The sequence below is a fragment of the Sycon ciliatum genome, chromosome 2, assembly GCF_964019385.1.
Source record: "Sycon ciliatum chromosome 2, ocSycCili1.1, whole genome shotgun sequence".
Taxonomy (NCBI): domain Eukaryota; kingdom Metazoa; phylum Porifera; class Calcarea; order Leucosolenida; family Sycettidae; genus Sycon; species Sycon ciliatum.
This window is the reverse complement of record NC_088644.1, coordinates 49,397,224-49,422,335: the sequence shown is the minus strand read 5'-3', so window position 1 is coordinate 49,422,335 and position 25,112 is coordinate 49,397,224. Positions and strand designations below refer to the sequence as shown.

Here is a 25,112-nt window from a genome sequence, read left to right as displayed (position 1 = left end):
GCGCTGTTTTACCACCTTCTTACTGTATTTAATCCACTGTTCCTGTTCCTTTTCCCTTGCCTGTATTTCACCTGACGAGAAGGCTTGAAAGTATACTTGTGAAGACAAAAACTTTCAAGATGTTTGTAAGGAGCCTGAAGTGTGTCCTTTTTATGAGTATTATCAGATTTATTTATTCAACATCTTATGGCTTCCTATGGCAGTCAAAACGGGAAGATGTGGGTGATAGCCAACCATGGTAAAAGAAGGAGAAGATTATAAACATGAAAAGGAAACAGCCGAAAAGCTATTATTGATTAGTTTTGATTATTGAAGTACACGATAAGATACTTTTCTCAAAACATTTGCCAAGTAAGTTTGTACACTGCAATGCTTGCCATTAATTTTTTTTCTTCTCCTCCCCTTCTCCCTTCCTTGCCGTGGTTGGCTAATACCCTCTCTCTTTGTATTGGCCGGTGTTCTCACTGTGCTATGAGATGCTGTAATAAAAAAATAAATTAATTAAACTTGAATTGTTTGCAGGCAACCTGCCTACACTCAAGAGAGCACTGCATTTCACACAAATCCATTGGTATCGTTACAACGTTTCGGTCTTTATGACCATCATCAGGAATGAAGTGGACATGGAAAGAACAGCAGTATAAAAGAAGGAGGCAAGCAAGCAAAGCGCGGTACATAGTGACAGCGCGCGTAGAGAAGTGCAAAGCGCGTCATGGCGGGTGTGCATTACTACATATACATGACAACACAAGCACAAACGGTGAGGAAAGTAGATACTGCGCTACAGCAGTGATAACAGCCCAGTTCCAGTCTCACACCACCAGTGAGGTGTCTAGAGCCCCGCGCCACTCGCAGTAAGGTGGTGTTATAGCAGATCCCAGCCACTGTTATTGTTAATTTCCGGGGATCGCTCCCTGATATTGATGGCCTCCCGGATCCTCCTCCTGGGGCGGTCACGCTCAGAACCGAGAACCCGGATACCTGAGAAAGCCGTTGCTCCCAATGGCAATGGGTCAGATGCATGCTTGGCCGCGAAATGCTCACCCAGCGCGGTGCCGCTCACTGTGTTGCGTGCGTCGTCGTTGTGTTCTTTTGTCCTGGTAGCGAGGCTGCGGTACGTCTCTCCGACATATTTATCACCACACCTGCACTCGAGGTGGTATACAACATTTCGCTCCGTGCATGCCCCTGAACCGGACATGCAGGCGACACAAGCAGCTTTGGGCCGCCCCCGTTTACGGGGCCTGGACGGGTCTACATACCTGCGGCATGGTGGTTTGCGGAGGGCAGACGTGCAAATCATAGAACTTAGTCGGCGGTTCCTGTAAATCAGCTGGGCATTTATCTTGTACTTCCGGAGTAATTTATGAATTTTGTTGTGGATATACTCGGTGTGAAACGGTAGGTTGAGGGTGACACGGTATTCATTCTGCACTCTCACACGTCGGGGGCGCATAGCTCGTTCACGTGCCGAAACTATAACTGACTCTGGGAAGTTGTTGAATTTTAGGATGTTGGTTACTTTTTCTTCACTTCTTTTTAGGGTGTCGGCATCGGAGGATAGGCGGACGGCACGCAGGAACTCAGAGGAAGCAATTGCTTTCTTTTGCTGGTTGGGAACTGACGAGTTGTAGTCTGATACCAGTCCGCTGTGACATGGCTTGCGGTATAGTTCATAGGATATAGATCCATCTGGTGAGACATGGACGGTCGTGTCCATGAAATTGATTGAGCCAGTCAACTCCGTGGATTGGTGAGTGAATTTAATATTAGGATCGGCATTATTGAAGTGATCTAGGAAACTCTGCAGAAGTTCCGGACCGAGGTTCCACACAATGAAAACATCATCGATGTAGCGCTTGTACAGAACTGGGCTGGCAGGTGCACTACGCAAGAGCGAACTCTCTAGGTCATGCATGTACAGGATGGCAAAGGGGGGCGCTAGGTTATTGCCCATAGCCACACCATCCTTCTGGTGGTACACCTGCGCTCCAAACCGGAAGTAGTTGGAGCTCAGCACATGTGCGAGGAGCTCCTTGACCTGCCCAATTCGGAAACCGAACAGATCGATGCTGCCCTCGTGTTGTCGGAGGACTCTCATGACTGCTGCAATGCCATCGTTAATCGGGATGCTAGGGTAAAGGGCCACCACATCCATAGTCACAATGATGGTGCCGGGCGGGGCCTTGAGGTTGGGAAACGCGCTCCTCATACACTGGAGTGCTTCAACAGTGTTCTCCAGGTGTGCTGGCACGAACTGGAGACATTGATTGAGGATGCGTTCGAGGACTATGGAGATGTTTGTAACTGGGCTGCCGCAGGCCGCAACGACTGGTCTGAGAGGAATATTGGACTTGTGGTCTTTTGGAAGACCGTACATTTCAGGGAAGCTGTTGTCACCCGGCATCACGGCTGTGTATAAATCCTTTTCCAAGGATCCCGAGGGCAGCATCGATCTGTTCGGTTTCCGAATTGGGCAGGTCAAGGAGCTCCTCGCACATGTGCTGAGCTCCAACTACTTCCGGTTTGGAGCGCAGGTGTACCACCAGAAGGATGGTGTGGCTATGGGCAATAACCTAGCGCCCCCCTTTGCCATCCTGTACATGCATGACCTAGAGAGTTCGCTCTTGCGTAGTGCACCTGCCAGCCCAGTTCTGTACAAGCGCTACATCGATGATGTTTTCATTGTGTGGAACCTCGGTCCGGAACTTCTGCAGAGTTTCCTAGATCACTTCAATAATGCCGATCCTAATATTAAATTCACTCACCAATCCACGGAGTTGACTGGCTCAATCAATTTCATGGACACGACCGTCCATGTCTCACCAGATGGATCTATATCCTATGAACTATACCGCAAGCCATGTCACAGCGGACTGGTATCAGACTACAACTCGTCAGTTCCCAACCAGCAAAAGAAAGCAATTGCTTCCTCTGAGTTCCTGCGTGCCGTCCGCCTATCCTCCGATGCCGACACCCTAAAAAGAAGTGAAGAAAAAGTAACCAACATCCTAAAATTCAACAACTTCCCAGAGTCAGTTATAGTTTCGGCACGTGAACGAGCTATGCGCCCCCGACGTGTCAGAGTGCAGAATGAATACCGTGTCACCCTCAACCTACCGTTTCACACCGAGTATATCCACAACAAAATTCATAAATTACTCCGGAAGTACAAGATAAATGCCCAGCTGATTTACAGGAACCGCCGACTAAGTTCTATGATTTGCACGTCTGCCCTCCGCAAACCACCATGCCGCAGGTATGTAGACCCGTCCAGGCCCCGTAAACGGGGGCGGCCCAAAGCTGCTTGTGTCGCCTGCATGTCCGGTTCAGGGGCATGCACGGAGCGAAATGTTGTATACCACCTCGAGTGCAGGTGTGGTGATAAATATGTCGGAGAGACGTACCGCAGCCTCGCTACCAGGACAAAAGAACACAACGACGACGCACGCAACACAGTGAGCGGCACCGCGCTGGGTGAGCATTTCGCGGCCAAGCATGCATCTGACCCATTGCCATTGGGAGCAACGGCTTTCTCAGGTATCCGGGTTCTCGGTTCTGAGCGTGACCGCCCCAGGAGGAGGATCCGGGAGGCCATCAATATCAGGGAGCGATCCCCGGAAATTAACAATAACAGTGGCTGGGATCTGCTATAACACCACCTTACTGCGAGTGGCGCGGGGCTCTAGACACCTCACTGGTGGTGTGAGACTGGAACTGGGCTGTTATCACTGCTGTAGCGCAGTATCTACTTTCCTCACCGTTTGTGCTTGTGTTGTCATGTATATGTAGTAATGCACACCCGCCATGACGCGCTTTGCACTTCTCTACGCGCGCTGTCACTATGTACCGCGCTTTGCTTGCTTGCCTCCTTCTTTTATACTGCTGTTCTTTCCATGTCCACTTCATTCCTGATGATGGTCATAAAGACCGAAACGTTGTAACGATACCAATGGATTTGTGTGAAATGCAGTGCTCTCTTGAGTGTAGGCAGGTTGCCTGCAAACAATTCAAGTATAATGAAGCTGCGTGAAGCGTCGTTCAAAATTTTGAAACGGTTCTCCCCCTCAAGGACTCAGACGCCCTGGTTGTTCGTGAAGTGGGCATGGAAACTAGAGCGGAGTCTTTGTCAGGTGCATTTTCTGCTTCAATGTCGGCGGAAACATTTAGTCCCATATTTTATTCAGCGCAGCGTGCCCCAGCCTATAGGTTCCCGTCCTTCCAGAGCTACCCGTCGCGATGCCTATGTTCGCAACCTTCTGAGGGATGCCATCGAGGACAAATTTCGGTGGAAGTCCCACTGCTATGGACTATTCACGGCGCGGAGGGCCGACCTGCGCTCGTACTCCAAGCAAGACTATATTTGGCTACGTGCCTTGTGCAATGCTGTGTGTCATGCGGAACGACTTGCCTCCCGACGACGGCTCACCCTTAAGCTAGAGCGTCTATGCCAGCAGCAGTCGTTCGTGGGCTTCCCCCATTGCCAGCTGCCTGCAGGTGGTCACCGCAACAATGTCACGACGCAAGACCGCTCTGGATGTGCTCTTGACTTAGACAACTGTGTGTCGAGTGAGGCGCTGGACCTCCTTAGACTCGGGCCGGGCTTTGTTCCGTCGGCTGGCAAAGCCAACCAGAGAGTTATGCAAGACGTCGAGGTGGGCGTCGAAAGAATGGCGTACTCTCTTCGCTGGTGGAGGCAGTCCTCGGAACAGCAGCCATCTATGGCTGACGGAGGTCCCGCCAAATTTGAACCCAAGATCTGGCACCTGAAGGCACATGGTTTCCAGCAGGGCCCTAAACTGTCCAAGGACGAAGAGTACAGCCTGGCGAGCTTCAAGCGCGAAGCAATGGCCCTGTACAAAAACTCGCGAGTGCCGCAGCCGAACCTGTCTCACTCTGATCGTGAGCAGCTCATGAAGGTCGGCAAGGACGAGTCGGTCATCATAAAAAAATCTGATAAAAGCAACAAATTTGTAGCAATGAAAATGACCACTTACCTGGAGAAGGCAGAATCCCTGTTGTCGGACGAGTCCCGGTTTGAGAAAGTTGAGCTTACTATCGACCAGTGGGAGGAGGAGACCCGAAAGATACTCCGCCGAGTTTGCGAGGGATCCTTGGAAAAGGATTTATACACAGCCGTGATGCCGGGTGACAACAGCTTCCCTGAAATGTACGGTCTTCCAAAAGACCACAAGTCCAATATTCCTCTCAGACCAGTCGTTGCGGCCTGCGGCAGCCCAGTTACAAACATCTCCATAGTCCTCGAACGCATCCTCAATCAATGTCTCCAGTTCGTGCCAGCACACCTGGAGAACACTGTTGAAGCACTCCAGTGTATGAGGAGCGCGTTTCCCAACCTCAAGGCCCCGCCCGGCACCATCATTGTGACTATGGATGTGGTGGCCCTTTACCCTAGCATCCCGATTAACGATGGCATTGCAGCAGTCATGAGAGTCCTCCGACAACACGAGGGCAGCATCGATCTGTTCGGTTTCCGAATTGGGCAGGTCAAGGAGCTCCTCGCACATGTGCTGAGCTCCAACTACTTCCGGTTTGGAGCGCAGGTGTACCACCAGAAGGATGGTGTGGCTATGGGCAATAACCTAGCGCCCCCCTTTGCCATCCTGTACATGCATGACCTAGAGAGTTCGCTCTTGCGTAGTGCACCTGCCAGCCCAGTTCTGTACAAGCGCTACATCGATGATGTTTTCATTGTGTGGAACCTCGGTCCGGAACTTCTGCAGAGTTTCCTAGATCACTTCAATAATGCCGATCCTAATATTAAATTCACTCACCAATCCACGGAGTTGACTGGCTCAATCAATTTCATGGACACGACCGTCCATGTCTCACCAGATGGATCTATATCCTATGAACTATACCGCAAGCCATGTCACAGCGGACTGGTATCAGACTACAACTCGTCAGTTCCCAACCAGCAAAAGAAAGCAATTGCTTCCTCTGAGTTCCTGCGTGCCGTCCGCCTATCCTCCGATGCCGACACCCTAAAAAGAAGTGAAGAAAAAGTAACCAACATCCTAAAATTCAACAACTTCCCAGAGTCAGTTATAGTTTCGGCACGTGAACGAGCTATGCGCCCCCGACGTGTCAGAGTGCAGAATGAATACCGTGTCACCCTCAACCTACCGTTTCACACCGAGTATATCCACAACAAAATTCATAAATTACTCCGGAAGTACAAGATAAATGCCCAGCTGATTTACAGGAACCGCCGACTAAGTTCTATGATTTGCACGTCTGCCCTCCGCAAACCACCATGCCGCAGGTATGTAGACCCGTCCAGGCCCCGTAAACGGGGGCGGCCCAAAGCTGCTTGTGTCGCCTGCATGTCCGGTTCAGGGGCATGCACGGAGCGAAATGTTGTATACCACCTCGAGTGCAGGTGTGGTGATAAATATGTCGGAGAGACGTACCGCAGCCTCGCTACCAGGACAAAAGAACACAACGACGACGCACGCAACACAGTGAGCGGCACCGCGCTGGGTGAGCATTTCGCGGCCAAGCATGCATCTGACCCATTGCCATTGGGAGCAACGGCTTTCTCAGGTATCCGGGTTCTCGGTTCTGAGCGTGACCGCCCCAGGAGGAGGATCCGGGAGGCCATCAATATCAGGGAGCGATCCCCGGAAATTAACAATAACAGTGGCTGGGATCTGCTATAACACCACCTTACTGCGAGTGGCGCGGGGCTCTAGACACCTCACTGGTGGTGTGAGACTGGAACTGGGCTGTTATCACTGCTGTAGCGCAGTATCTACTTTCCTCACCGTTTGTGCTTGTGTTGTCATGTATATGTAGTAATGCACACCCGCCATGACGCGCTTTGCACTTCTCTACGCGCGCTGTCACTATGTACCGTGCTTTGCTTGCTTGCCTCCTTCTTTTATACTGCTGTTCTTTCCATGTCCACTTCATTCCTGATGATGGTCATAAAGACCGAAACGTTGTAACGATACCAATGGATTTGTGTGAAATGCAGTGCTCTCTTGAGTGTAGGCAGGTTGCCTGCAAACAATTCAAGTATAATGAAGCTGCGTGAAGCGTCCTTCAAAATTTTGAAATAAATTAAACTTTCCAAAAAGTCTCACTAGCTCTGAACCCCTAACATATGTAATGTGGCTTGTAGGCTGATTGGTTGCTGAGGCATATGCTACCTCAATAGAAAAGAAGGCATTTCAGGCTTTTTGCTTGGAAACTTAGAGATAGAGTTGCCCAAGCCCTAGCAAATAGCTTACCAGATTTGCGGCCGTTATGTCTCCTGAAAGTTCGGGGCGTCCTCGGCCGTCTGAGGAATAATATCTTCAAGCAATTGGCCATTGAATGATGTGGTGTGGTGAGGCGGATCGTATGCAGGGATGTCATTGGAGTAGAATGTGGACGGCTGTACAGTAAAAAAATGCATATGCGCGTATACATCTAATATTGCCAGAGATCCGGTGAGAAATTACGTAATGCATGCACCCTGTGCATACTTGATGACGTAATGCATCCAGACGGTGGTGAAAATGGTAAATGCATGTTTTGTTTCCACTATAAATAAAGTATACAACAACAACATGCAAACTGTTTGCACACAGTGATGTAAGGCATGCACATTTTCAACACATAGTATGACCGACTCCGATGGTCCTTTTTCACATGCACATGCGCATATACATGTGATATTGCCAGAGATCCGGTGCGAAATTACGTAATGCATGCAAACTGTGCATACTTGATGACGTAATGCATCCAGACGGTGATGTAATGGTAAATGTATGCACACTGGGTGCACACAATGATAGAAGACATGCAAATATTGAAAACATAATAATATGTATTGCATGTACATTGTGTACTGGCTGCCACAATGCTGTGAACGAATGACAAAACACCAACACGTCGAACAGGGTCCATACTGCAGTACTGCTCAAATGAAATCCAGTCACGTCACTCAAGTACACACCGGGCGTTGCGCAGCCATTGACCTGCGAACACTGGGCTGCTAAATGATGCAAGACATACACTTGAGTGACATGACTAGATTTCAATGAGCAGCACTGTATAATAATATGTATTATTGCCATCTTTCTATCTTGCCATCTTTAAGGTTGTGTTTATATGAGAAATGTCAACCCGGGTCAAGTTCAGCCCGGGTTGAAAGTCTGTACGATAGACAAAATAGGTGAGCGTTTACATGAAGACAGTTGACCCGGGTCAAATACTGATATGCCGCAAAAATTCCACTTCTGGAGTCCGGCATGGTCAAGTGAATCCTTTCGCGCGAAATTTGCATGTGCAGTGCTGTTCAAACCTGGCGCGAGATACGCACAGAAATACGTAGTACGATATCTTTGACCCGGGTTGATTTCAACCCTCTCCCCAAGGGGAGGGTTGAAATCAACCCGGGGCGAAATTTCAACCCGGGTCAAGCGCAATGCGTCATGTAAATGCGCCATTCATTTTGTGTGCATGGCGGGTTGAAATCTGACCCGGGTTGAAACGCCTCATGTAAACACAGCCTTAGATGGGTTGGATTTCAGTTCCCGTTATGGCAACACAGGATTGAATCTAAGCATATACCGGTATTTGCTTTGCTGGTATAAGAGGCTTTTCCACTGTACATGTAAAATGCATTTCAGGCCATTGCCCGCCTCATAGGCTACCTGTTGCAGGCATGGTGTGTACATTACGCATGCCGCAACTCACCTCGGCTAGCGGTTGATATGCAGGAGGCTGCTCTGTAGGCCACTGACCCGATACTGCCGATTGGTTGACCATCGTCTGCATGAGCTGCTTCCGCTTCCACACTCTGCAGAGATAGGGAAAAAATTGTGAAAGAGAAGTAGATAAGGAAACTGGCTGCTCCGGTTGGTGAAACTAGCGGTTTCTCAACCGACTGACTGACACTTGTTTATTGTCTTGACTGCCGCCTGAAGCACATAAGAGGCACATAATCTTTCCACTCCGACAACCTCCGAATGGAGCTTTCTTGTAGATTTGCTCAGTAGGAGTTTGAGTCCGAAGTCACAACACCTTAGAAAGAGGCAAATCTTATTTAAATTTAAAAGCAGCTCATTTCTTGACACAAACGCACTACATGCCTACTGCTTAATTCAACCACTTGACAAAATTGTTTTGCGGATGGCTTGAAGTGTATGGCCATTAGCTTCACAAAGCTGCACTGTGCTTCACTGCAAAATTCAAAGCTACAGAGTTTGTGTGAGTGAAACTCACTTGAGATGCACTTCACCCTGCACAGGACCAGTATCACATGCACAGTAAGGAGACGGATAATCTAGGGAGACAAACATGGGTGTGAGGAATCAGGAACAGTGAGCATTTCCCTTCCAGGCTGTCTGTTTTAGGTGCATTTGGTTCAGAGCGGCTCAGCCTGTTTGCCAACTTGCGAAATATGGCAGCATTGATCCGGGGCGTGTTTGGGGCCAGCACACCGGTGTGTTAGAGTATTAGTCTTATTTGGAGTCAAATCTCGTCTCCATTACTCTGTCTAGAATGAGCCTGCATGTACATGCACAGCCATCATCCAACTAGATGTACTCGTGAAGAGCTCCAAGACTAAGGAAGAACAAAACAGTATCACATCTGATCAGTACAGGATGCTTGGAGCGGGCAATTATTATTCTCTAAATATAATGATGATCAATGAACTGGCACACAATACCATACCTTGTCCAGAACAAATAGACGACTACCGCGCAGGCAGTGATAACCACGATTGCTCCTGTGAGGCCGATTACTACAAGTATTCCAGTTGTCAAAGTTTCTGTGCTCCCCTGCTTTTGACCAGCTGATAGTGGTGGTGAAGATGTGATGGCTATGTACTCATCAGGATCTGCACAGAAAGAGACATATTAACCCACACCTCTTTTGTTCTGGATACCGAAGTTACGGACGCGTCGGTCTTCCAGGCAACCTCCGGGCGAGTTTTAGTGGAAATATTACTAATCCTTTGCCAATTTCAACCACTTTAGGAGCTGCATCTGCGCCTTGATCCTTGAAGGGTGGTGGCGTTCCTACGGATGTGGAAAACTCGGCCTCTATATAGAGAAACCGAGTCTCACGCGAGCCGTGAATTTTTTTGCCAATTTTGTTGAAATACGTGTACTCGTATTTGCGTCATGCGCCAGGTCTCTGGCACTTCCCCGGCCAGACGTATGTGATTCAGAGTTTCGGATACTTCCACGTCATGGACAGTGCGTGCTCCCAGACTTCCCAGATAATATAGATACATGTATTGGTGCACATAGCCATCTTGCTCTTACTAGTATGTTCCAATTTTTGAATACATTTCAAGAGAATAATTACTTCAAATGTATATTCAATAAATATAATGTATCCGGACTGTCCATTTTTTCCTTGCATCCATCAAAGAACACTATTCATTTGTTCACGATCGCATGATGACAGCCAAGGGCGTTTTCGTCGCTATGGCAACCAATAAAGTAGAGACAATGCTGCCAAACTTCTGAGGAATTACTTGGGGTTAACACCGCCTTCGATTCGAATTGTGATGAAAACGAGTGCTGGACTGAACAGCAGTCGCCAATGCACAGTGATTTTCTTTCAAGTTTTTCGAACACCTGCACCGAGAAAGAGTCTAAACCGGTAGTAGGGAGGTGTAAACAGAAGTCAGTGTCCTGTTGCAACCAGCCCAGTTTCACATACATGTAAATCGACTAATTTGGCCACTAATTTGGCCACAGCGACGCAACATTGTTTTAAAACACACACTGCCGCCTGTGTTCGGATCATAGACTTAAAAGTTAAAACGCGTATCACCCAGCTAAAAGAGTACATAGAAACAGTTTCCACAACTTTTTACATGTTGCTTAGTGGATAAACTTTTTGGTTTCGCAATCTGTAAGTTCTCTTGCAATGACACAAAGCCGCATGGTCAAGTAGACACTTCCTTTCATCTACCAAACGTTTCCTTCCCTTCTCTTCAGGATAGTACGAGGAACAATGGAAATTTTGGATAAACACTATAATTAAATTTCTATCACCTCTCTGCTGTACTTCATCCATTGTACAAGTTCATTTGATTTTTGCCTGTATGTCACCTGTTGGCAAGGCATGAAAGTACACTTGTGAAACTCTCAAAATGTTCAAGAGCCTGAAGTGTGACCTACTTCTAGGTATAATTGCATTCTTGTCTCCAAGGAAAATGTACACCACAGAGTTTGTGAATGACAAGGAAAGAAAAACGACAACACTTCAACATTCTATTTTAACCATCTCCAAACTACAGCTTGAACAAATTTTAATTTCCGTAGCTATGCATGACGTTACTTCAGTAACATCTGGCGCTAGCCAGGGTCTACCCTAATTTAGCCTTTAAGTACACTGAATTTGTCGGTTCGCCTACCATGATAGTTACACAGATCCTCCTGGTACCAGAGAGGCTGACAAGGGTCACGGCTGCATCCGTAAATGTACAATGTATCCGTGCGGCGGTATCCCTCTCGACACTGACATTCAAAGCTACCCCAAGTGTTGATGCAACGTGAGCTCTCCAAGTCGCATACTTGTATATCCCATTGACATTCATCAATGTCTTCGCACTCAGATGACTCAACACTGGTCTTGAGGCCCGCTGGACACACGCATACATAGCTCCCTTGAGTGTTGGAACAGGTCTTCTCATACCCTTCTCGTCCGCCGCAGTCGTGGCTTCTGTCCGAACATTCATCTATATCTGTGTTAGAATACCAAACAATAAAATGGCCTTCCTCGAGAAACTAAGACTGCACCATAGGCACTCAATTATATATCCATACATCCTTGCAACCCTTTAGAGGGAGGTCTGGTGAATTTTCTTAAACATCAAACGATACAAAGATGACTGTTGAGAGTGCTGTTAAAATAGTATTTTACCGCCTGTTGTTATTCTTAGCCACTTGAATTGCATGGAAAGCGTTACAAATGAAATGTCACCTCCATATTTAGTTCTCGTTCCACTGCGAAAACTCAACTATTTCTTTTAAAAGGTAGGCAAGCTTCACTGCAGCCACTTCATGAAAAACGTACACACACCATCCTCAAATCAAGTGGTCTCTTCGCTGCAAAATACTAGTATCTCGATTAAATTAAATTTTTCGGCCAGGAGCAATCATCAGGTTCGAGGAGAAAAACAAGTGAAGTGGACCATATGGCCCAGTATCTGCGGAAATGGACCTAAGGGTGATTTTCACAAAATGACTTTTTTCTGCTGTTGTCATCTATAGGTATCTAGTGATCACATGGCAAAGTATTAGACCGAACAAAGCAATATTGATGACCCAGAAGCTTCTCAAACAAGCATAGGTGCATATCAGGAAATACAACAATTTATCAAAGTGTTTTCCACATCGGAATACTATGTGTTACAGTGAATTAAATAAAAAATAGACAGTGTAATTTAATCATCCATCCAGTTTTTGTTGTAAAACAACTCTTGGGCAACCACTGGCATAGAGCATGGATGGCCTTGATCCTCATCACTGCATACCAATGAAAACTGTTTGAACGCCATCCCAAGTCTGTTGAAAATCCACAGAAGTGAAGAACAGGAGGGAGGGTGGCTACAACTACACCTGGAGTCCCAGTCTGTGCATCCCACAGGGAATACGACACAGGCACAACATTCTAACACCCCACACTTCATCTCATACACGATTTAGAGGTAGTCCATCACTGCTGCACCCAGGCGCGTACGCAGGGGGGTTTCCCGTTGCCCGGAAACCCCCCAAATGTTCCAAACGAGCAACGTTTTTGGGCATTTTTTGGTAGGGCGCATGATCGATCTGGCAAGAATGCAAAACTTCAAAAGATCGTCACTCAGTCAAATCTCGCTCAAATCCAACGATCCAAATATCTAGGTCGAATAGAAAACTCTCAGCTGTTGGTTGAAAATTTTTTCGAAGCGCTGTGAGCAATGTGTCGTGAGATAAATTATTCGTAAGTTAAGCCGCGATCTCGGCAATTTCAAAAGCGTGCAGCGCGACTTGAGTATCGCCAGAGAATTTGAGATTTTCGTCGCGCTGATTTGTTCAAATTTGCAGGGGCTTCACTTGTGATATTTTCAAGAGTACACGGCGAAAAAATCGAAACTCTGCGATCAAGAAAAACGAAATCGCTGGAGCAGGACGCGTTTGGGGCTGTTTGGGGCATTTTTCGCACCGTCGCTGCACTCTACCCCTATACTATACTCTATAGCCTATACTGGATAGGGGTGGATATGTACATGACTGTACTGTGTCCTGGCTATCATGGTCGACCTCATTCTCTCCCTGGTACCTTTACACTTCCAGGAAGCCCAAGATACATGTACTGAAGATTGAGTGAGTAGAAGTTATGATCCAAACAACACGAAAAAATGCATAATTTTGAAAATTTCCTAGGGCTCATTACTAGTCTTTCGAAAGGGTTAAAACTAGTGTTGAAACGATCTCACCGGATACTCGTTAGCTCGCTCGCCAGAAACTCGGCTCGTTTGTGCGGCCAGCTCGTTTGCACTAACGAACACCGTACACCGTACTCCGTACACATGGCAATACATGTCGACCGGGGAGTCGTAAAATATTTTACGACTCCCTGGTCGATCGAGAGTCCAGTCCCGCGCAAAGTGAAAATCACTCGCAGTTACAGGTGACTGTATGCCTGCACGACACTTGAGTTGTTTCAGTTGTCGTTGCAGCTTTGGTGGACTCTACTGATGTCCTGTTCCGCATCTGCTGACCTGTTGCAGGATATGCTTCAGTCACCTCTCCATTCGAGTGAAAGTTACGCTCAGTCGTTTGGAAGTTTTCTTCCGCGATGCAGCGAAGACCAGGGCTACTTGCAATCTTTGCAAAACGGTCTATTGTTACAAAGGCTAATCCACGACGGCGCTGAAAAGACATCTCGACACCAAACAGCAGTCCGAAGTGAAGCAGCAGCAAACCCAAAAGCCGGCGGTGATGATTTGAACCAGCTGAAAAAAATCGAACTTAGAAAAAAAAATATTCAAAAAAATAATCATATTTGCCACATCAATGAAACTCGTTAGATCGCTCGATAGCTTGCTCGTTAGTGGAACTGATCGCTCGTTTGTTATAGATACGCTCGTTTCAACACTAGTTAAAACTGAAAACTCATTGTTTGGGATTCGGTTGGAAACCCCCCTAGAGGTGACCCTGCGTACGCGCCTGGCACCTCTGTTAAATTTGAGCTCTGTGGGAACTGGCTGCATGCGCGTCAGTGCGCCATGATTCCAGCACTGAGCGCAAGTTCGTAGCTCATCAATCAATGTTCAGCTCTTGCCCCGTCCAAGGCAAGGGGTTTGGTGTTCACCCCGGACTCCAGTGTGGGAGCCTGGGAAAATTCAGATCATGTCACTAGCGGCAGCGCCCTTTCGTCCTGACTCGAGTTGATCCAGGGCGTTTCAGTTCGTCTACCTCTGTTGCCGTCGCCTCACTAGTTTCTCATCGTTGAGTATTTCTCCTGAGCGGAGCTGTACTAAGTTCAGAAGGGCCCTACAAGGATTTTCAGATGTCAGAAAGTACTTTTGCCAGCAGAGAGCTCCTTTGGCGGAGCGCCTAAATCAAGTTGAAATTATTGTCGCTAAATAGGAATTGCGCATCGACAAAAACATCTTCTGGAAACTGTCGTCGTTCTCTATCAGACGCGACGATTCCTGCCTAGGAAATCCAACAACTTCTGGCGGAGCCGGACGGCAGCTAGCTGGCCATCGTGAGCGAACTCTCCTGCTACTGGGACGATCAAAAGCATTCATTGTTGCGATGAACTAATTTTTTGTTTGAATGTGCAGAGCGCGAAGCAAGAGTTTTTTGCCGTTGCAGAAAATGATTTATTTTGAAAAAAATGATTTTCACCAGAAGGTCGATTCTCGCTGATACTGGGCCATATTATTATGAAAACTGCCCATCTTTGGGAGGATAGTCGACTGAACACGGCTCAGCACTGCCAGGTCTAAGTATGCAGAATACACACTATAGCATCCTCCACGCAAAAAAATGAATACACATTTTCAGAAGATTTTAATCTCTACATAGCATTCAGTATTTGCTAGATTTGTCACGTGAACCTTGCATCTGATGACTCATCTGAATTTGCCTGGAGCAGATTGAATTCAGCACACATACTCGTAAGTCCACAGAGTGTCAAAATCTGCTAAGATGGATCACCATATTTTAAAAAGTGTTTGATTCATAATGATATACATTACGAAATAGAGGTTGAGACTTCGGCGATGATTTTGTTTAGGAATGGGTTTGCTCCCACACTGGAGCTCGCGCTATTCCGCAACCGACTTGACACTTGACTGACTCACGACTGCCATCCAGAGAAGTCCATCGAACTTTGACTGCAAGAAAGCACCACTCCTGCTCAATACACAGTGTTTCGGGGAAGTCACCCCTCATCAGTTGAGCTTGAGTAGGCTGAGGAAGCGCTGGAAACGGAGTGTCTCTGTAAGTTGTATCCCTGGTGATGTTTGTGCCTGAACAGCACTAAAATTATAAGTGGTGCTTTTCAGGCACAATCTTCCTCAGCCTACTCAAGCTCAACTGATGAGGGGTGAATTCTCCGAAACACTGTGTATTGAGCAGGGAGTGCCGGGTGCTTTCTTGCAGGTTTGCCGAGTCGAAGGTTCGATGGACTTCTCGTGTTCTCTGGATGGCAGTCGTGAGTCAGTCAAGTGTCAAGTCGTCGGCGGAATAGCACGAGCTCCAGTGTGGGAGCAAACCCATTCCCACAAAAATGATATCCATTCATGGCATTAACACAATAAATAGAGCGAGCTGCGCATTCAGTACAAACACAACAAGCCTGGTACGAGGGAAACATGGATGCAGTGAATGGGATTTCGGCTCTTGACCAATTTGTGGTGGGTCTGATCTAATCACCTCCCACCACTTCAGGACCTGCATCTGCGCCTTGATCCAAGAGAGTGGTGGCGTTCCTACGGATGCAGAAAACTCTGCTGTTAACAGTGAAATTGTTTACCAAGATTTGCTTATGGTGTTTGTACTGAGTGCGCAGCTCGCTCTATTTATAACGTTCTTATCTCCACGGAAGCTTTTTTATGTATGGCATTGCTCACCTTGGCATGATGTTGCGCCCAATTTTGAATACCCCGGTCTGCAATCACAAGTGTACGTTCCTGGAAGGTTCCGGCAGGTCACTCTCGGGAAGTAACAGGCAGGGTACAAGATAGTACACTCATTCGTGTCAACACATTGCAAGCGACGGTCTGTGTATTGGCGGGTATTGTATGACCCTTGGTAGCCATGAGCACACCGGCAGTGATAACCCGGACTGGTGTTTACGCAGTATGCATTTTGTCGGCATGGCGACTGCCGACATTCATCCACATCAATGCACAGGTCACCTGATCGGCGTGTCCCCTGCTCGCAATCACACGCATACGTTCCATTCTCCTGCATCTGGCATACGCGGTGCGGCCCGCACGCAGACCGGGCGACGCGGCAATCGCGCAGCACGCAGTCACTGCCGTCAGCAGTGGACCGGTACACCGGGTGACACTGGCACGCGTATGAGCCGGGCATATTCACACACACTCCCCGCTTGCCAGTGCAGTCGTGACTGCCGTTCACGCACTCGTTCGGGTCTCTGCAAGAGTAGCCATCAAGCTGAAAACCCGGCTGGCACTGGCATACAAATGAACCTGCAGTGTTCACGCAGGCCCCGTGCGGCTGACAGGCACTGTACGTAATGCATTCGTCGATATCCGAACATCTCACATGCCCGTCCTCCTGTGGCGAGTGCGTCAGGTTAAAGCCGGTGCGGCAACCGCATTGGTAAGCCCCAACTGTGTTGACGCAATCCAGGCCTTTCCGACGGCAAGCATCTAGCACCAAAACATTGTCACACTCGTCTATGTCAGAACAGACAGTTCCATTGCCCGTAAAACCGGCGCTGCAGATGCATTCGTACGATCCCGGGGTATTACGGCATGTCGAATGATTCTGGCACCGAAAAGTATGGCCATAGTATGGCAAACACTCATCACGATCAAAGCACAGTGTCCCGTTCCAGCTGAAGCCTTCGTTGCAGCGGCAAACGGATCGTGAGTAGTAGGGATAATTCAAACAGTGACCGTTCACGGTGGAGCATGCCGGGATCCGGCTTTCGCAGAAGTCAATTTCCTGGCACTTGCCCGGCCGCCCGGATCCGCTGTGGCCTGTCCAGCAACCGTCGCACGTGTATCCGGGGAAGAAATTCACACACGCGGCTTTCTCGTCACAAAACCGTGCTTCTTCCGCGCATTCGTCCCGGTCGACACATTGGTAGCCGGACTGGACGGCCCCGTCAAGGCAGTCACACCTATAACTGCCAATGGTGTTGGTGCAAGAGCCATACGGGTCACACGCCATCTCCGCGGAGCACTCATCAATATCAACGCAGGAACTTTTGTTGGGATTCAGCCAGTATCCGCTAGCACATCCGCACTCAAAGCCACCCGCTATGTTGAAGCACATCACATTCTCGCCGACCCCATGGCCACTGCTGCAGTTATTCATCGCGCTGTCCCGGCATTCGTCAATGTCCATGCAAATGTGTCCATCTCCCGTGTATCCATGACGACAGCTGCCGCAGTGAAACGACCCGTACGTATTGGTGCAGCTTGCCAGGCCACTGCACCGGTAAGCGTGACATTCGTCCCAGTCGACGCAAGTTCTGCTGAGCAGCCTGTAGTCTTGACTTTGTACAAAACCAGTCTTGCACGCGCAGTGATGAGCACCCAGTGTGTTGACACAGGTGCCGGTGTTATTAAAGTCACAGTTGTGAAATCCCAGTGCACATTCATCTACATCAAAGCAATCGCCGGGCAATCCAGACCCAGTGAAGCCACTCTGGCAGCCGTTGCACCGATAGCTCAGCTCATGGTCAGCACATACACCGTGCACATCACAATACTTTCCTGGGGCAAATCTGCTAGAGCATTCGTCACGTTGTTCGCACCTTCCCCGCCAGTGAAATTCCCGGGTTCCCGCGACACAATCACACCTATAACTACCGGGTGTGTTGATGCATGTTCCATATGGCATGCACACTCCTTGCTCACTACATTCATTGATATCTACACAGCCAGAGCCGTGGGGCTTGTACCCGAGCTTACAGATACACTTGTAGCTGTTCAGTCCAGTTCCCCAGCAGACCTTTCCCTGAGACGAGCAGTTGCTGACCGCATCGGAATTATTAACCCTGCACTGGTCAATAAAATAACAGTGGCTATGGTGGAACCAATTCGACAGTTCTGCGCCGGGCTGGCACTCACAAATATATGATCCGAATGTGTTCGTACAGTTACCGTTAGCGTGCCGCCAGCAATTGAATATGCATTCATTCTTATCTACACACTGATCGCCGTCCAGCTCGAAACCCGGATCACAATAGCAGCGAAAACTTCCCTGCGTGTTGCTACATCGACCGTGACCCGATGCATTGCAAGGCAGCTGCCCCTGATCCGATCTGAGAACACATTCATCGATGTCGCTGCAATTGCCCACTGTTCCGTCACCCGTGTATCCAGCGAGGCAGCCGTGGCACTCGTAGCTCAGCGGCGTATTAGTGCAGTTGGCGTGCTCGTCGCAGAACATCCGATTGACGCGATGTCTCCTGGAGCACTCATTACGGTCGGTGCAATCCGGCGGAACGGTACCGTCCGGGCACGCACATTCATAGTAACCAGGGTGATTGAGGCACGTGCCGAGCGGCCGACACTTCCCGTACTCCACGCATTCGTCTGTGTCGTCACATGTCGCCGTGGTGACGTTTCTATGGTAACCAGACCTGCAAGCGCAGTAGTAGGAGCCGGGCGTGTTGTGACAACCCTGGCCTGGGTTGGTGCAATCGTTCCACTCCGGATCATTGCATTCATTTGTATCCGTACAGGCAATGCTACTGGACCATGGCAATTGCTGGTATCCTTCATTACACGCACACTCAAAGCTGCCGATGGTGTTCACACAGTGAGAATGGCCATGGCACTGCTTATGATAGTGTACACACTCGTCAATATCAATACACACATCATCTGGTCTCCAGTATCCGGGCCGGCAAGCGCAATAGAACCTGTCTGGGCTGAAAATGTTTCGGCACGCATGAAACCCGCTGGCGTTGCAGTAGCTCTCGCAGGCATTCAGTGCCCGGCACGTTGTTATGCCGACGTGCGGATTGTTGACGCAGGTATTGTTGTCCGCCGTTGAGCAATCTTGCACGCTTTCCAAGCACTCACTGTGGCAGTTGCCCGGAGAACCGTCTCCGGTGTATTTGAACGCACAGGTGCACCGATAACCTGGAGAAGTGTTTGCACATTGGCTGTGTGTATCGCAGTATCTGCCACGATTCCATGGGCTACATTCGTCAATGTCGCTGCAGCCATATCTGGAATAACCATGTGTTCCTGGAGCGCACTGGCATACGTAACTTCCTCTGGTGTTCAGGCATGTTGCATGGGAACCGCACGGCTTCCCCAGTTCACATTCGTCTCTGTCCGCACACGTGTCATTAGCCGTCATTATGTACCCGATTGGGCACGCCCGGTTGCACCTTGCCCCGGTATATCCAGGTTTGCATTCGCATTGGAAAGTCCCGATCGTGTTGACGCACTGTTCCTGCAAGGAACACGCCGACGGATACGTTTGTTCACATTCGTCCTCGTCCACGCATCGGTTAGGGCCGTCATTCTGGAAACCAGGCAGACAGTGGCATCCGTGACTGCCCTCAGTGTCGAAGCACAGTCCGCCCTGTGCCACGGTGCAGTCAGCCAGCTCCTCCGTAGCACATTCCGCGATCTTCTGGCAGAAACCAGCACTCCCGTTTCCGCTGAATCCCGGCAAGCAGCCGTCGCACCTGTAGCTCAATACCAGATCCACACACCGGGCATGGATGTCGCAGAAGTGGCCACGGTGTCTGCCGGCGCATTCGTTCCGATCTCCGCAGTCGCCATCCTGCATTTCAGCCCCGGCCGAACAATGGCACACGTAGCTGCCCTCAGTGTTCTGGCATGTAGCGTAGGGACCACAGTACGGAGGGTGCCTTTCACACTCATCCATATCTGAGCACACGATGCCGTCTCCACTGAATCCGCTCTTACACACGCAGCTGTATGCACCCGGAGTGTCAAGACACACTGCATTCGCATCGCACCGTGCCGCTAGGGATCCCGTTTCGTGACATTCGTTCACATTCTCACAGTATTCTGAAGCGGCATGTCCGGATACGGTGGCGCTGTCGTCAGACGTACTGTAACCTGGCAAACATCCGCAAGTGAATTCCTCGCCCGTTTGGTTGTTTCGCTCATTCGTGCACATGCTGTGCGGTCCCAAGCTGGTACATCTGGCGTGAGGCACGACACATTTGTTTATGTCTGTGGGTGACAAGGTAGCATAGAACACCAAAGAATAAGAGCAGGGATATCATTCTTTGTGACGATTTCGAAAGATTTTCACACACATGCACACACACACACACACACACACACACACACACACACTACTACTACTACTATAGCATGACTGCCCATTGGGCAATGTCACCCCCGGAGGGGGCCAGAGTTTGGAGTGCACCGTCATTGGCAGGACTTCTGGTGCCTCGTCAAATCTTGCTGTCGTCGGAAACGTTTCGGGCAATGCATGCAGATCAGCGGCAGTGATTCCCTATCGGCTGCAGCAAGACGTTTTCCACGGTTGCAGTTATGGCGGTTAAAACCAGCCCGGGACTTGAAGCAGCGATTGCAGCGTTGACAATGCTGGAAGCAGCAACTAGCGAGAGACGCCGTCAATGCCGTATCTGCATGTTCAGGGAGTGCAGGCTGGCAGCGATGAACTGCAAGCCCACCCTTACTACGGAACCATCGGCAGCAACTGACGCACTGTGCTGAACCACGCTGTTGGTGGACGGGAAGTTGGCGCTCAGCCAAACACTTGTGCCGTGCCTTGTCTTGAGGACGAGAGAAAGCCCGGTTGCAAGATGAGCAGAGTACGGATTTCTCTATTGCCCGAGGAGGCTGAAAAACCAGAACCTGCTCTCGCCAAGCTGACCGGTCTTGTGCGCAATCAAACCAGTTTGGAATGGACTTCGTGTCAGTAGCCACAACGTCTCTCCACCTACGCCTGGGACCGCAGAAGGGGCGCGCAGCCAACAAACGACCAAACAACAGCTGCAATGGGACACGGTCCTCCGACATCCGAGCCACATGACCAAGCCACTCTAAACGACGATGGCGCATCTTAACAGAGAGTGGCACTGGGTCACCCCAGTGACGACGTAACTGCGCAGACGTGATGCGATCGGATTGCTGCTGACTGCGAGGGATGGCTAATATTGTGCGGATGCAGCGATGATGAAAGGCATCCAAACGTCTACTATCAGCTTTCAAGGGCGTCCAGCACTCACTGCCGTACAGCAAAATGGACAAGACACAGGCCACGTATAGCTTTCGCTTACTGACTAATGACAGCGAGCGATCCGACAAGACTGGAAGAAGAGCTCCAAAGGCTTTGGAAGCCTCAGCTATGCGGCGACTGACGTCAGTAGAGGAGCGGGCATCCGGTGTCACGACGGACCCCAGATAAATGAAGGATGGAACGTGCTCCACAGTATCACCGTTGACGTTCATATCGGCTCTATCAGCCATGTTGACACACACACACACACACACACACACACACACAAGCACGCATGCGCAGTCATGCGTACACACACACACAAGCACGCATGCAGGAACACGCTTGACAAATCGGACCTGGAACCATGGTATACTGGTTCATCTCAGGCTAAACACATCCATCGCAGGAAAGCGTTCCAGTGACCCATGCAACACATGCCCTGATCATACAGAACAAAACTCGACTATTCCAACAATTAAAACTATTTATCAGCTCTTGCCGAATTGAATGAGCTTTGTTAGCTTAGCTCATTGCGTGACACTGCAAATATGGTGTAACCGCCGCGCATTTGTCACCAGACACTTTCAGTGCATTCCATAGTCTACTTTCTGGGAACATTTTGGTAGAACTGAGCCTAGGTAACTATGACAATATGTAATACAATACACCAGGGGCTTTTATATTTTGTACGAAATTAATACAAGAACAAATTGAAGTGCAGTTGCTGAATAAACAATTCAGACGCAAGGAATAATCTGGTCGGGCAAATGTACGTTACGGAATGAACAATTCAGGGGCAAGGAAACATCTGGGTGGGTGAGTTTCTGACGAACAAATTCAGCAGCAAGGAATAATCCGAGTGGGTACTTACTTTGGCAAAACTTTCCGATATAGTTAGAGGTGCAGTCGCATGTCGACAACCCGTCCATACCAGTACTGCATGTCCCACCATTCTGACACGGGCTCGAGGCACAGGTACTGGTAGTACCTGTCAGAATGTCAAGCAGAAAACGACACACACTGGTATTGCACCCGGAGCGACAACATTTCTGACCAACAAAGCTTCTACTGTTGCAAAAAGAAGAATTCCACATGTTTACACTACGGGATTTCCCCATTTTACGTCAGAGTTGCTCAGACTGTTTTTTCTGCAAGTGTGGAAACACCACCACCCTCACGGAACAAGACAGAGAAGCAGCTCCTGAATAGGCTTTATCCAAATCGGCCCGGTTTTTTCGCCTATTCGACTTTTTGCATAGCTCAAAAATACATCAGATTCGGCTGCAAAATCAGGTGATTGTTCGAAAATCGGCTGCAAAATTGAAAAAATTATAAATTCTTTTAGCCGATTTTCCAATATTATTGGAAAATCGACTAAAGAATTTTTGGCATATTGGCTTCAACATTGGTGGGATAATGGAATACAGCTCTGCTAGATGGAACTTGCCAAAACAGTACGCTGTAGTTTAGTATTTTACCAGTAACGATCTTCCTAATGGCCAATGTTTGTTTGAGAGAAGGTCAAAGGGCACGAGTCACATGACCTCAACGCACTAGTACTACGAGCGGTCATGCTTGCAGCAACATCATTCGTTCCTAAACGCACTTTGTAACAACATTTGGTAGATTTCCGGCGTGTCTCAAAGGAACCCTCCAAAATTGGCGAAAAGCTTAGCTATTTTTCGATCAGTCTCGTTTTCGGCGAATGTTTCACCTGGCCGATTTGGGGAAAGCCTACTCCTGAATCGGTGTGAGGCGAATAGATCAGACCCGCAACCAAAGTGGTCAAACACCACAGATCCCATTTGTTACATCCACTGGGATCTTGGACCAGGCTAAGAGTTCCGAGTCGCCTGCGTGTCCCAGCAAGGTTGGAGAATGCACCTGTTAGAATCAAGGAATGATCAGTAGGTCAAACCCAAGATCTGCCTAAACTGAAATCAATACCCAGCGTATAGGCCGCAGAGCGTATTTCTGGCTGACAGTCGGAGAAAATGGACATGTAGTTCAAGTCTGTCCCTGCGGGAATTTGCGGAAAAAACTCTCGAAAACTTGCGCAAGAAATTGCAGCAGAAAACAACAAAAAATGCGACGAAAAGTGCGGAATGATGCAGAACTTACCAGGAATTCGCGGAATTATTTACAGAAAATTGCGGATTTGGGCCAAATCACGAAATATGTTGCATCGTATATCTAGTTGGGAGTAGTCGAGTCGTACTGTGCAAATAACTTACAGGATCATGGAAAGCACTGCGTGAAAGGTGCATAGAAAAGTGAGATATAGTGCAGAAAACAACAAAAAACGTGGGAAATCGCGGATTTTCCGGAAAAAAATGGCGGGTTTGGGCGAAAATCGCGAAATTTGTTGCATCCGTGGAATCGCGATTTCCTGGAGGGACAGTCAAGTAGACAGGTGACTTCGATCTAGGCTACACCATACTGTATGAACACCTTGCCACCGGACGTGAGAAAGTGCAAACAAATGAAAAACAACACCTTCATAGCGCTGTCATTGTGTCCTCCTTACCCTACCTTGATTGCCATAGTTATTAATTCATTTGCTTTTGACTTCACTGGTTTGAGGGAAAGACACAATCGGGAAAGGTCTGGAGAAAATTGACTGTCGCCACCAGGACTCGAACCAGGGACCCTCGCTTGTAGCCAGCGATGCTCTAACCACTGAGCGATGGTGTAGTCGTGATCCCAGCAGAGACCATTCAACATTTTCTTCAGACTTCATTTGTTCTTTAGTACAACGGTGAAAAAAATTTCGCGCTGAAATCATTGGCGCTGTCAAGACACGGCGCTGAAATGGCACCGAGCTGAAATGCCTCGCGCTAAGGCGGTCGCGCTGAAGTGCACCGCGCTATCATGGACGCGCTGTCGCGGGAGGTCACCATACTACTCCCTGGCTAGAGCCCAGATATTCCGACAAAGGACACACAACTACATAGTGCAAACCATAATCTAACATCGAACGTTCCTTTCTCACCATTTTTAGTGACATTTGACGTAGTCAATCCATCATCGTCATGGGTCGAAGCTCCATGCTCTTCTTCTTCCTGCCCACTGTCAGCATCGAAAGGATCGGGCAGCTTCAGTTCCGGCTCGTCCTGGCAGTGACTGTCGTGCGGGAGCGTGGCGACGCACAGGACAACCATGGCTGTTAGCCTCAGGTACATGTATGTGTCCCGTTCCATCTCGCGGCACCCAGCATTGGCAGCAAAGGCAGCAAAGGCAGATCGACTCCGCTTTTAGTGTTCAGGAAGCGTAGACTCTACCTATCTTTCGACTGCTGTAGCCGACCCTGGTACTATGCTACATGTATTTCTTGGAAAGATTCGAAAAGGCTACATAAGGTACGCCTTTAGCGGCAGCTCCTCGAGTTTATCTCAGTGTTGATAGTAGACCACCAAGAACAGATCTCGAGAAATTGTCAGACAATGTGCAGTTTTAAAAATTGAGTTCCGGCTTTCCGTTCCGCAGTGTGAATACAGTTGCTCGTGGCAGTCGTCGCCAAAGCGAAGTGCGTCAACTCAACATGATGATTGATGTGGCCTCTTTGCATTTCCTCGAGGTTTGTTCATGGTAAATCTACACGGCTAGCGACAGCGTATGAAGAGACCCTTTCTGGACTCGACGACTGAACCCAGCCGTATATTGCAACAGTCCTGACTGACCGACCTCATGCTG

At 48.8% G+C, this 25,112-nt stretch overlaps 3 protein-coding genes across 3 annotated transcripts in view; all 3 read right to left on the bottom strand.

The window, feature by feature from the left end:
• The window catches only part of LOC135810678 (uncharacterized), a 5,026-nt gene extending 2,868 nt beyond the window's left edge, over positions 1–2,158 (bottom strand). The window contains exon 1 of the mRNA XM_065324170.1: positions 1,488–2,158. Within this exon, the coding sequence (XP_065180242.1) occupies positions 1,488–2,158 (671 nt within the window). The remainder of the gene's footprint in view (positions 1–1,487) is intronic.
• The window catches only part of LOC135810337 (fibrillin-2-like), a 22,561-nt gene extending 2,944 nt beyond the window's left edge, over positions 1–19,617 (bottom strand). The window contains exons 1-5 of the mRNA XM_065323826.1: positions 16,106–19,617; positions 11,390–11,719; positions 9,691–9,856; positions 8,710–8,812; positions 7,257–7,402 (exon numbers count right to left, since the gene is read on the bottom strand). Coding sequence (XP_065179898.1) covers positions 7,271–7,402; positions 8,710–8,812; positions 9,691–9,856; positions 11,390–11,719; positions 16,106–19,547 — 4,173 coding nt within the window. The 5' untranslated portion in view covers positions 19,548–19,617 and the 3' untranslated portion in view covers positions 7,257–7,270. The remainder of the gene's footprint in view (positions 1–7,256; positions 7,403–8,709; positions 8,813–9,690; positions 9,857–11,389; positions 11,720–16,105) is intronic.
• LOC135810677 (fibrillin-2-like) lies at positions 19,547–25,112 on the bottom strand. The gene is made up of 4 exons (XM_065324169.1): positions 24,412–25,112; positions 22,291–22,407; positions 19,669–20,398; positions 19,547–19,637 (listed from the first exon to the last, which is right to left on the bottom strand). The coding sequence occupies exons 1-4, from the start codon at positions 24,617–24,619 to the stop codon at positions 19,547–19,549; spliced, it is 1,146 nt and encodes a 381-aa protein (XP_065180241.1). The 5' UTR covers positions 24,620–25,112.

Coding starts and splice junctions, on each gene's coding strand:
- LOC135810677 (XM_065324169.1), bottom strand. CDS start 24,619: ATGGAACGGGACACATACATGTACCTGAGGCTAACAGCCATGGTTGTC. Junction 22,408..24,411: donor GTCAAATGTCACTAAAAATG/GTGAGAAAGGAA, acceptor ACATTCTGACAG/GTACTACCAGTACCTGTGCC. Junction 20,399..22,290: donor TATCGGAAAGTTTTGCCAAA/GTAAGTACCCAC, acceptor TGTCACCCACAG/ACATAAACAAATGTGTCGTG.